Source organism: Haliaeetus leucocephalus, unplaced genomic scaffold (assembly GCF_000737465.1).
Source record: "Haliaeetus leucocephalus isolate CR32 unplaced genomic scaffold, Haliaeetus_leucocephalus-4.0 Scaffold184, whole genome shotgun sequence".
Classification (NCBI taxonomy): Eukaryota; Metazoa; Chordata; class Aves; order Accipitriformes; family Accipitridae; genus Haliaeetus; species Haliaeetus leucocephalus.
Window position 1 is genome coordinate 7,307,571 of NW_010972620.1, and position 12,497 is coordinate 7,320,067.

At 42.5% G+C, this 12,497-nt stretch overlaps 1 protein-coding gene across 1 annotated transcript in view; it reads left to right on the top strand.

Annotated features, from left to right (window-relative positions):
- The window catches only part of SORCS1 (sortilin-related VPS10 domain containing receptor 1), a 310,060-nt gene that overhangs the window by 90,159 nt on the left and 207,404 nt on the right, over positions 1-12,497 (top strand). The window contains exon 3 of the mRNA XM_010564989.1: positions 4,203-4,270. Within this exon, the coding sequence (XP_010563291.1) occupies positions 4,203-4,270 (68 nt within the window). The remainder of the gene's footprint in view (positions 1-4,202; positions 4,271-12,497) is intronic.

Genomic DNA, 12,497 nt, shown 5'->3' on the forward strand with positions numbered 1-12,497 from the left:
CCCAATGACTTGTTTGTTTTGCACACATATGTTTGAGCAGATCTATTGCTAGTATTTGAACCACAGTAAATGGCACAAGAAGATTGCGGAAACTAGGGATAGGCTTAAAGATATTCAGGAGCTGATACAGGTCCACAAAAATGAGAAAGCTTCCTATAGGAAAGCCCTTATGTGTTTTGGAAATACGATATCTACACCAAGTGGAGATATCTAAGCTATTACCCAACAAACTAGTGCATATGTATGCTGCAGCGTGGTGTCAAATACAAAATATTAGCTTGGAAATGTTAAATGCTAAGATCTTATCCTAAATTCCAGCATGAAGCAATATTATTTAGGGTTCTAGATGTAGCTAGTCTGCAACAAACATGCATATTTGGATGGGTCCAGGGATGCCTCTGCAGAAGGACTGTTAGAGCTATATCAAAAAGAAGTATGATGGAATGCAGCTGGGTTTGCCCTGCCTTGCCCCCTCCCCCCACCCCCATCAATTCCAGGAGAGCTACAGCAGTCTAAGTGAGATTGTGTGGGCTTTACTGAAATTTCTGGGGGAAGAGGAAAGAACAAGAGAGACATTTCAGCTCTCTGGAAGTGAAATATTTTGGTTTCTCATGTTGGCACTTTTAATTTTTTGTAAGTGCATATTAGTTTGGGATGTCAGTTACAACTTTTTGTTCTCAGGTGAGGAGGTTAAAATTCTCAATGGAGTTTTCCTTCATGGGAGCTTTGAGATTTGTGATTTTTTTTTTCCTCAGCTGGGAAAAAAAAATTAAAATCTGAGTAACTTGTGAAAAATAATTCTCTGTCTATTTAGCACCAGTAATTTACACACTGCTAATCTTAGTATTCCACAAAATTACCCTGATTCTAATTCTTGGGTTTTACAGATGGGGAAAGTGTTTCTTGATTCTTGTATGATCTTCCCAAGATTACATCATCTAGTGGCAAAGAGTGGGGGGAAAACCTCTCTGTTTTTCCTATTTACTCTTCCCACTTTCTGTGCCTGCTATCTTCAGGTCTGCTTCTAAAACTACCAGATGTCAAAATATTCATTAGGGGAAATATTCATTAGTCATTTACATCTCTGGCTCCTCTGGCAAGCAGAGGAGGGCAGGACCAAGAGAAGACAACAAGGCTTGGAAAAAGATATAAGCAACTGTCCAGCTGCTTTGCAGATCCAAGGGAGGCTTGAAGCTGAGGGTGCGTGCAACTCCCATGCTGTAGTGAAGGTCTCCAAGCAGGTCTCCATGCAGGCTGGCGCTGAACCTCATGGAGTTCACTGCTACCTTACATTGGGAGAGTTGTTATTCAGAAAGGCTTTATACGCACACCCCTTCCTCTTCCTTTCTCCCCCCTTAATTTTTATTTATCTGTCAAGTAGGGGATTTATAGGCCCATTCAGAGGGTGCTGTGAGGGATGGCAGTGACGTGGTTCTGTATCTGGAGCAGACAGCTGCTCTGCTGTCACTGATAAGCATTCCTGGGAGGGTGGAGATTGAAGTTTAGCACTTACAAAGCCCTAACTGGCACAAGCCTTTGCGAAGCATATGTGCTTGCTGCAGCTCCGCCATCTGATGCCTTGGCAGGCGGCTGGCGCTTCTCATGTTGGCCGCCTCTTCAAAGAGGGACCCTCCAGGCTGGAGGGAAGCACCTCCTGGACAGCAGTGGGATTACGTGTGTTGGGGAGCAGAGAGGGAGGGTCACGGCGGTTGTGTGAACGTCCCCCATCGTTCCGGGGGATGTGTGTTGTCCTGTGGGCCCTGGGCCAAGGAAGGAGTCACTGTGGGGCTATTTCAGGGGGACACGACACTCGGAGGGTTGGGGTCATGGTGAATTGGTCCCCAGCTGCCACAGGGTGGGTGTTGCTGGGGGACGTGGTGGGGTCTGGGGTTGGTGGTCAGGGCACCTGCAGGGGCCTGGGGGTGGCTTGCCGCTGCAGGGCCGTGGGGCAGGGCTGGCGGGGGAAAACGTGAGGGAGTCACTGAGGAAATCGGGATCCGGGGACAGACTGGGGGGTCACGCAGGAGTTTGGGGCCGGGCTGGGCCTAGTGCTGAGGGCAGCCTTGGGGCAGGCCCCTGCCCTCTGCACTGCCATGACCAGGCCCCGCGAGCGCCTCAGGTCGAGGGGCAGCGCAGGCCGGCGGCTCCCCCGCGGGGCGGCAGGGCAGGGCCTCGCAGCCAGGTCCTGTCCCACACCCGCGAGCGGGGCGGGCTGGGGGCAGCCCTGGGCGTTGGGCACCTCCCTGGGGACGCTCTTCCGCAATCTTTATTTCTCTGTGGAGTCGTTTGTGCGGTGTTGCTGAGATAGAAAGTCGAGGTGTCTCCCCCCGCCTTGTCTTCTGCCTGATGGAGTTTGCATTTTAATAGCCCGAGTTTGCAGCCACTTATTTATGGATAGCAGGATGAGGCTCTCATTTTGGACACAAAGCAGTAAGTGGGCATAGTGGGAGGTGGGAGATTAAAATGGGAGCAGATAGTAAGGGAGGCTGCTTTTCTTCTGAAGGATGTTTAGCAATGGTCAGCCCTGGTAAACCACCATTTTTTCAGGTGCCTCTTCTGTCTCCCCCACCAGCTGCACATGACTTGTGTTTGTGCAGATAGGAAATGCTTTGGGCAGCCTCTCTCCGTGCTGTGAGGGATTTAACAGAGTTGTTCTGTAGAAACAGATGCCTGTCAGATGCGTGTGCTCTGTCCCCTATACCTTTCTCTATTGTAGTAACTACGTGCTCGCTTATGCCCTCAGCTCTCACATAGCCATGCTTTTTCTGCTGTCTTGCATGCTGAGCATATTGGAAAGAGGTAGTTCCTGGTGTGGCTGGTTCAGTGCCATTGGTGCGTAAGAGGTAGGATGGCTTTTGGCTTTGGAAATGGCGATGGTGAGGTTTGTTCCTCTCCCCTGGTGCAAGCAGCCATGTGGCTATTCCTGCCAGCTTGCACAGGGCTTACAGGGACTGAATTTGCTCTAGTCCTTTGCTTCTCTGCCAAATGGGTTGAAGTTGGTGATGTTATCAAGGCAGCAGGGGAATGTGTATCTGTGAGCCTCATTTCATAGGAACCCAGGCTGAAAATAGTAAGAGGTATATAGATCAGTGTTTTTGTCAGATAAGAAGTGTTGTGCCTCTTTAATTTACTGTGGTTTTAATGGGATAGAGAGGAGGATAAGATATACAGTGACCTGGCACAGTGAAATGCAAAATAAATTAGTAGTAATAGTAATGGTCTGGTAGTTTATGTCCCAAATGTCAGTCTTGTTAAAGGAGCCCATCATCTTGAAAGTTAGAAATTATTTTAAGACATTAACAAAAGAGAAGGCTGAAATGTTTTGCTGGAAATTTTTTTTGCTAAAATTGCTTTCCTCCCCCCGCTAAGATAATTTTATTCTAGAAGTGTCTGTTTTGGCAGGAGGGAAAAGCTGTTTATCAAAAAAGCTAATAAAACTCCTAAATCTGGAAACAATTCCATTCTGGCTAAATCTAAAACTTTTCACTGAAGTCATAGAAATGTTGGTTGTTGGAGACATTTGGAGGTCTGTAGTTCAACCTCTTACTCAAAGCAGGGTTATCACCAGCTATAGATCAGGTCAGCCATGACTTTGTCTAACCAGGTCTTTAAAACCTCCAAGGATGGAGGCTTTCCAGAGGTTCTGGGTAGCCTGTCCCAGTGTTGAACTCTTTTCCTCATGGAGACTTTTTTTTTTTCCTGATGTCTAGCCTGAGTCTCCCAGGCCAAAACTGGTGATCATTTGCTTGTGTTATATCATCCTCTACAACCAAAAAGAGTTTGACTGGAGACAGGCCAGTGGGTTATCTGTGTACCACAGCTGTGAAAAAGATCAGCAGTTTCAGTGCTGGTGAAACAGAGCAGAAAGTAATCACTGTTTCTACTGTATACAGCAGATCTCATCTTGTTTCCTGAAACATTGTATAGCATGTCAGCTCCTTCCCACTGCACTCTGCCTCCTGGGGTTAAGGGAAGAACCTGTTGGTGATATCACACAGAGGAGCTGAGCAAGAAAAGGTCTGATTGGCTCAACATACCTCTCTGCAAATACTTCCCATGTCAGCTTAGGCAAATGCTTTTAACAATGCATTCAATTATGTTAAGCACCCATTAAAGGAATCCTAAGCCCTCCCTGGGGTCATTTCAGTTCTATGAGATTGTAATTGTTTGAATCTAACCGTGATTTCTTCTTTTGCCTTCAGGTGATTCTAATTCTGACAAAGCTGTATGACTACAACTTGGGAAGCATCACAGAGAGCTCTCTTTGGAGGTATGGAGATAAATTGAGTTAATAATTACCACCTTACTTAAATAGGAAGAACCTGATATAATTCTTTTATTGAATTTAATTAGATTTTTTAAAATGTGCTGGAAGGTTTGTAGTTAAGGCCCGCCCCCGCCCCCCCCCCCACTTCTTTCATACTCAAGGACAAAGAGACTGAAGTCTGATTGTCTTATTTCAGCTAGATAATGTACTTCATGGATGTGCTATCATTTGATTTCCCCTTTCCCATCTTATTCAGAATCAAATCAACCAATTGGTTTATTTTTAGGAGAACTCAACAGCTTTAAGTCCTTATTTATATGAAGGATCTAATGGCTGTCTGCTGCCCAAATGATCCTTATGAAAAGTCAGTGCTACTAAGACTAGGAGAATACCTGTGAATGAGTATTCAATGCCTGTTTATTCAGACCTGATAGTATTAGTACCAGATAATTGATTTCCCGTTGTGTGATGTTGACTACTGGACTGATTTATAGGGAATACCTTGATACTTTCATGATTTGAAAGCACATCATGCACTCTGTGAACCAAAGGAAAGAGCTGGGCCATGGTCTATTTCTTAAGGCTGTTATTTGGATTCAGTGAGAGCAGATGGTGCCTGTTTTTATCTCTATGAAAAATGGATCTAAGGGGTGTTTACTTCACGTGTCTCTAGTGGTACTTTCATGAGCTGTAACAGATGAAAGGGAGGTTTTCTTGTGGTTCCATCTGTGAAACTTTGGTGGGAAATCTAGGGGTTTTGTATGCACGTTATTGATGGAGGTGGACAGGCTACTGTCTTGATACAAGAATACTTTGGGTGTTTGAAACTAAAACTTCTTGTAAGGATGAACTTGTTTTGATAAACTTTAGGAAAGGTTTTTTGTTTCCAAGGAAGAATTTTGGGTCAGAAGTAGAACAAATAACCTTTCTGTTCAAGGAACTGAGCAGGGTTTTAAGAGAATGACAGAGGAGGGATTTGACATGGAGTATATTCTTAACTCAGCTACCCACTGGCCTGAAGAAATAAAAAAACCCCTCAGACAAAAAACCCTGAAACCCTAAAGAAATACAAAACTTCGAGGATTTGTTCTGAACAGGAACACTCAAAAGTATTAGTATTTTGTGGGGTTGGATAAATGGTTTCTCATCCTGCTGTGGGGGGATAATCAGATTTGTCCATTTCATATGCATTGCTGCTATGGTTTGAGATCAAAAATGATCCTATTGTCTCTGCTAGCTTTGTCTTTACTATGGTGTGCACGCTGTAGTAAAGAGTCTTTCAGGACTGTGGCTTTGGCAATGTTTTTTGGAAGGGAGTTTGGGCTAGATTGTTTAAATTCTCAATGGTTTTGAGAAAGAATATCCATAAATATGAAATATGTTATTTTTATTTCCTCTTACTAACCTCAGTTATTGAGGAAGGTATGGCATTTCAGTATGTGGAGACACCTCCTTCCCCATTGCTGACAGTGCTGAAGAACTACTTTACTCATGTGATGCAATGCAGGATTGTGTTGAGATAATGGTTTAGGACTGAAGATAGGTCAGCCACATCAGAGATGGAAAACACTTCCTGTTGAGGTGTATCAATGTGGGCACAAAATCATGCTGATGACCTTATGCTATTGTCTGTTTCAGAAATGGTTTCTGTGGAGCATGCCACAATGACATAAAATTTACCCTGGTTAAAGGAGAAAGGATTGTGGGGATATCACTGGAGGATGTACCAGAAGCTGGGGCCTTGGCAGTGTAGCAGTCCTAGAGCTAGTGAGTGCAGTGCACTTTTCTGGACTTCAGACAGTCCTAATATCAGAACGTGATTAACAACATAGTAATAGCCTGATTGTTTCCTCTAGCCCAGTATCCTATTACCAAAAAACAGTCGAAGAAAGAATATATGAACAAGATTATCATATCTGACACTTCCTTCTAGTATTCTGCTAGCATTCATTCTTTGGGTTGAAGTTTAGGGTCCTTCCTCAATCTTCAGTTTAAAGTCTATCAGGTTCTGAATAATTTTTTTGGTTTTAGTATATATCAGGGATTAATATCCCATGAGCTAACTTTCTTAATATCTCTTGGAATGTGTTAAATTTTTAGTACCTGTGACATCTTAGAGCAAAAAATTCCACAGGTTATTTGAGGAACCACTTGTCTTACTTTGAACCCACCAGCTTCAGGTTCACTTGGCACATGTCACTTGTCAGCACTTCATTACAGTTGCATGGCCAACTATCCAGAATCTCTAGGCAAATGCTTTGGACTGGGAGATGTTGAAGAACAACCAGGATAGCTAAAATCAACCCACTTGTCTTTGCAGCGCTCCATTATTCTTGATCAGCTTTTCAGTGCTCATGACTGCTCTGAAAGTTGCCAGTGCACTTCATTGTCATTCCTTGATCCTGTTGCCTTACGTAAGTCCCAGGTGGTTACATTATGCTCTGTCCTGAGTCTGGCCCTGCTGTTAGATCCCTGCTCACCATGCAGGCATTCCTTCAGGTCACTAATAATTATCCCTATGAAGATCCCAGGACAGCTTCTCTGTTCTTAGTGTGATGGAAAGTAATGACAAGATGGGCATATCTTGTTATTTAATGCACCTGATAGAGAGCTTATTAGCTGTTGCTCCTCCTGGCTGCTTAACTGACATGTTAATTTAAATCTCCCTGCTTGTTTGAAAAGGATAGAAAAAAACAGAATTGAGAGAAGGGGAGAAACATATCTTGCCTTTATTTCATGCCTCTAGGTTTGATTCTGGGGAATGGAAGAAAGCGTGATCTCATGTCAGGTTTGATTTCTGATGTCAAGAGTTCTGTTTCTGAAGGATAGAAGAGAAAGGTAGTTCTGCAGGTACCCACAAGTGAAGAGGAATCTTTGTCTTGAATACATGACAAAGAAATACCACTCTTTCCTCCTGTGCTGAGTGTATTCTCAAAAGGTTGATGAATGATGAGGGGCTGTTTAGAAGTATGTCACAGACACGAGTCATTTATGCTATAGCTGGTTATAAGCACATCTGTCATTTGAAGGTGTACTTGGGTGATTTAAGCAGTCTTGTGACTGATGGGACTGTAACCATCTATAACATAACTATGCCATCGCCTACAAGATATGAATCTGTCTTCTTTATAAACACACTACTACCTGCTAGGATGGCATTTCTTTGTAATTTTTCAGCCAGTTTAACTACAGCTGGCTGCAGCACTAATGGATGGAGATCGCCCTTCTAAAACTGCTGATGAATTAAGAGACCACTGGCGACAGACATGAAGGGATGAAATACAGTAAGAAAAGAGAGATGGGAAGAATCTATACAATCTTCTAGAGTGTTAAGGCTCTGTACTCACTGAGCTTTGGATGGCAAGTGAGCTGCTGCTTCTGTACACAGTAGATGAGATTTTGCATCAGGCTGGGCCTGACTTTAATTACGCTGTTATCCTCTCAAGACTTTTTCCACATTTTAGTTGAGGGCTTTTTATTTACTTTTTGGTATTCTTTTTATAGAAGAGGAAGAAAACAGAGGAGAAAAGATTATCTGTCACTGAGCAATTAACTGAGTGTATTGGATTTATTTCTCTTCCTCTCCTAGATATCTCTCAGATCACAAAGAGGATTAAGCTGCGAGAGTTAGGAGAAGATGTTTTTTACCACTGGAGTAAGATAAGCTTATGTTTCCAATAAATAAAAATGTCAGAACAGTGACTATGGTATCCATGAGCTGCAGACAGTTGTGCAGGAGGACTGATCTTTTTTCTGTTTGTGTAAATATGATGCTCTGGAAAGATGTGCATGGCAGGACACTTTCCCTCAGGGCCTTGAGAGGCTGACAAGCAATGAGTGCTGCCATTCACCTCTTTGCCTTCTTATAGCTCTGTAATTGGTCAGGAATGAGTAATTTCATGGAACTTGCTGTAAAAATAGCAGTAATTAAACTTTGCTTTTCAGCCAGAAGGTATGAAAATGTAGAGTTTGCTTGGTTTGCGAGCATTTATGTTCTAAATCATGATCTGTTGCTCTGTTAGTTCTGGAAGTTATTGATGATATTCTGACACTCCAACACTGTGCCTGAACTCTGAGCTCCCCAGTTCAGGAGTGCTTGACACTTCCAGCCTGTTCTTCACTGCTCCTGGTTTCTGCACTAAGGAAGCTTTAGTGCATATGCCATAAAGGAATCTCAAGGACTCTGAAAAATACCTATACCTCATATAGATGTAGCTTTAACTTCCCATATGTAAAGCAAGGAACATTAATAGTTGCTTCACCTCTGGCCCTAGAGAGCTTAGAATGGATTTAGCTAACTGGCATCTGCAATATTTTGAAGATTGCCTAGTGATAAATATTACAGAAGTCACATCAAGATAAAAATTCTCAGAACTCCAAGGCTCTGTTTCTAGCTTTTTCATGGCATTTTTGTTTAACCTTGAAACAAAGAGTGTTTTAACCCCTTTATCAGTTTACTTATCCCCACCTTCCAACACCACCACTGCACATCGTCCTGCAACTCTGTCCTTTCAAGAAGGGAAGTTGGGTGTGTAAGCCAGAGAAGAGTTGGAATAGTCAGAGCATCTCCACCTCGGTATAGAAATAACCTTCATTTATTCCATGGGACAACTTGATGAACTAAAGAACTCACTGTCCTTACTGTGTTCTTATCCTCCTCTCAACCACTGCTGGAGACAAGATATTGGGCTAATGTAGACCAAGGTACTTGGTACTAAGGTCTGAGTGCCATTGTGTTATGTCTATATGTTGGGTAGTCCCATAATCACCATTATGCATGGGAGCGTTTGGTGAAAACACTCATTGTTGGAGATGGGTTTGTATTAGTATGTTAGATAATGAGAAGGAGCAATGGAACAACAGGAATGAGTTCTTTTCTCTTGCAGCTGCTCTAAGGATGGAAGCCTCAGGGAGAGAGGTAGATGTAGACCGAGGGTCATACCCAGCTAAAACCTTGCAATATTAGCCAGATGATCTCTGTTAGACATCTTTCTTTCCCTTGAATCCTGTTGTTTGAAAAGTCTTGGCTGTGAGTTGACCCCAGCTATGTGGTTATAAATGCTATAGATGCTTTGAAGCCTCACATATTTATGTTTCTGCATGCAATTTTCTGGCTCCTTGCTAGGTAAGAATGCCCTCTCTACAAATCAGAGCTATAGCCATCCATGTCATCTTCAGTATTGTTGATGTCTTTGTGGAGATTTTGTTCTCTAGACTAGAGAGTTCTTGTAACAGGAGACTTGAAAGATTGTCAGTATTTGCTTACTTCCTTTGAGGGCAATTTCCAGGATGTGTCTGTTGTTGTATTCCTCATTGTCCTGCACATTTTATGCTGGTTCCTTCTGTTTTGCAGATGGGTTGTTCTCAACTCACATTTATTTTCTACCTGCTGAGCCACATTAATAAGGTCATAACTTGTGGCTTAGTGACACAGTGTGCTCTGCAACAGCAGATTAGGGTCTTTTAGCTGAAGTAGGTAGGAGAAGCAAATCCATATGAGAGGACCTGACAAAGTGAGGGGAAGGAAAGTCTCATTAAGCACATTTTAACCAGCAGCTTTGTGGGAAAGGAGAACTTGAAAAGGACTATTTGAAATGCTTTTATCTATAAATATGGTGCTTCGGTTGCACAGTGTAAGTCACTTTTCTTAACTGAATATCAGAGCTTGATAAATGCTGCTACTTTATCTCCCATGGGCATTTAGTGAAATCTTAACAATGACATTGCCTTGTGTCTTTTATTTTAATTTCTTTCATTTTTGCTCCTGCAAACATATGAACCACTGACTGTTTTGTGTGTAGATGCTGGAGGGCATCTGAGGGGGAGGGAAGAATGAGTTTGCACACTCAGCTAGTCATGTAGGAAGCAGTATCTTTTTACAGTGTCATCGCAGCGGGAGACCTGCTCACATGGGAAGCAGGCTTAGAACATGGATTTCATGCACTGACTGAGTGTGGAGCTGAGTGCAGCCTTTTTCCTGTGTGATGGGACACTATTCAGCCATCAAGACCCCTAAGGACCTAGCAGTTCTATAGCTATCAATTTTTTATGAGTGCTCATTTTACCTTGGTGACTAACAGTAATAAAAACTTCTAGTACAGTCAACTCTTCTAGTTGGTTGCCAAAGTTTCCTGAGATGTTTTGCCTGCTATCAAAAAGAGCTCCAATAAAGCTGGAGAGAGGGGGGGGGGGGGGAACAGCCAACCAATCAAACTGAAAAAAAACCCCACCCAAAACCCCAGAAGAGACCATCCTAGGAAACAACCTACAGCAGATGCTTCAATAGATCCTAGTTTAGCAGGAAACTTAAATCTTACTGAACTTTACCACATTCTTGCCTTCCCTGAAGAGTGAGGATCAGTACAACCCTTGCGTTTTGTGGCCTAATGTGTGTTTGATTAAACAATCTCAAGTAAGTTCTGCCTTGACATAGCTTGAAGAATCATACCCTGATATTTTGAAGGATCAGATTTGGTTGAGGGTTTAGTGATGTGCTCCTCATTGCCTGGTCTGTGTGGATAAAATATTCAACACTAATGACAATGCATATTTATTAAGTATATTAAAAATGTGTTCTCTGTTGTAGCCAGTCATGAAATGTAGGAGTGTTATCAAGTAAATCAAAAAGAACCCCAGTCCATTTTCTGCCTGAAAAAAACATGTAAATCAAGATAATTAATATTAATGCTGACATATATTATCAATATACTGTAAATAACAGATGCACAATGGTTATGCCACTTCATAGTCATACAGTGTTTAAATGCAGTTTGTCATTCTTGTTTTGCAAATTAGAAGATGAACTTGCACATCTGTTTCCTAGACTGTACCTGTTTGTGCAAATGATATTGGTAAAACATAGCAGAACTATCTCTGGTTCCGGTCCACAGGGTTCATCTGTCTGTTGTGGCTGTGTAATAACTGCAGACAAGCTAGACTGGAGCTGATATGTAAGAGGAAGGACAAACAACACAGTAGTTACCAGTTTGTAAACAGAAAGCAAAACACCCTTCATGTTCTGATTTTTCCATCCCTTTTGTATCTATGCAGTCACTCTTCCTTTTGCAAAGCTGGGTAAAATTGTACTTATTTTTTCAGAGGGATATATCCTCTACTAATCACAAAAAAGAAAGAATGTATTTGGGGCTGGGACTGGGTAAACAAAAAACCTACTCCAGCTGAGTGAGTTATACTAGCTTGAGATCTGAACTCTAAGGTTTTCAGATCCAGGTCCCAAATATCTCTGCATCTGTACCTTGGGAAATAATCCAGGCAAACATTCAAAGCTTACTGTTTCTACAGAAAGAGCCAGATGTGTCAATAGGTTTCTCTTGTAGGACTTAGTGAAACACCTGGAAACTATGTGCTGTAAAAAATATGTATTTAAATATGTATCAGTGGTATGTTTGTTGTGCAACATAAACTGACTACCGTTTACACCGAAACATAGTGGCTTGCTTGGAAGTGTCCTTTTTTTTTTTTTCTGGTTTCTCTAACCTACCAAATAATAATTAGACAAAACAGAAAAGGAGAAATAAAGCCCACAATTAATCAACTCGTGTCTTCAATAGTGATAGCAAAGCTAGCTTTTGAGTGTGATCCTGCTAGTGGCTCCTGTGTCTCAGAGCACAATGTAGTTCTCAGCAGCAGCGGGCTTTTCTTTCTTGTGTCAGAAGCTTAGTGGTGATGGTGGGGAAAGTAGACATCAATGCATGAGCTGTTCATTAGGAAGGCCCAGGGCCACTGGGTTAGGGTCCAGTGTTGTTAGTGCATACTGTGCTTGGCAGGGAGCTGGAGCAATTGGAGCAAGGAAGGTTCATTTTGCCTTTTGTCATTAGGATGTACTGTTGAGGGCCTATGGGTACTGAGCACTGAGGAGGTTTGTGCTTGTATGACAGGAACAACTTCAGGGAGACTTGATCCCTGGTGAGCAAGGAGTTAGTTTGCAGCTTGACTTCCCCTTATGAAGGCCTGGAGGAAGCATGTGGGGATTCAGGAACTTTTCTATCCTAGCTGGCAGCCTCCCACTGCTATTGAGCCGAGTCGTTTCACTGGCAAGATGTTCATAATTGACAGGACACATTCTTCACCCACCACTTAATACATCAGTTGTAATGCACTCTAAACCAATACAGTGCTTTACCAATGGGAGGTAAAAAGCTTTCCTTTTCTCTTTCACTCATTATTTCCTACTACCCCTGCAATGAGTTTCTTCTGTAAGGAAGTTGCA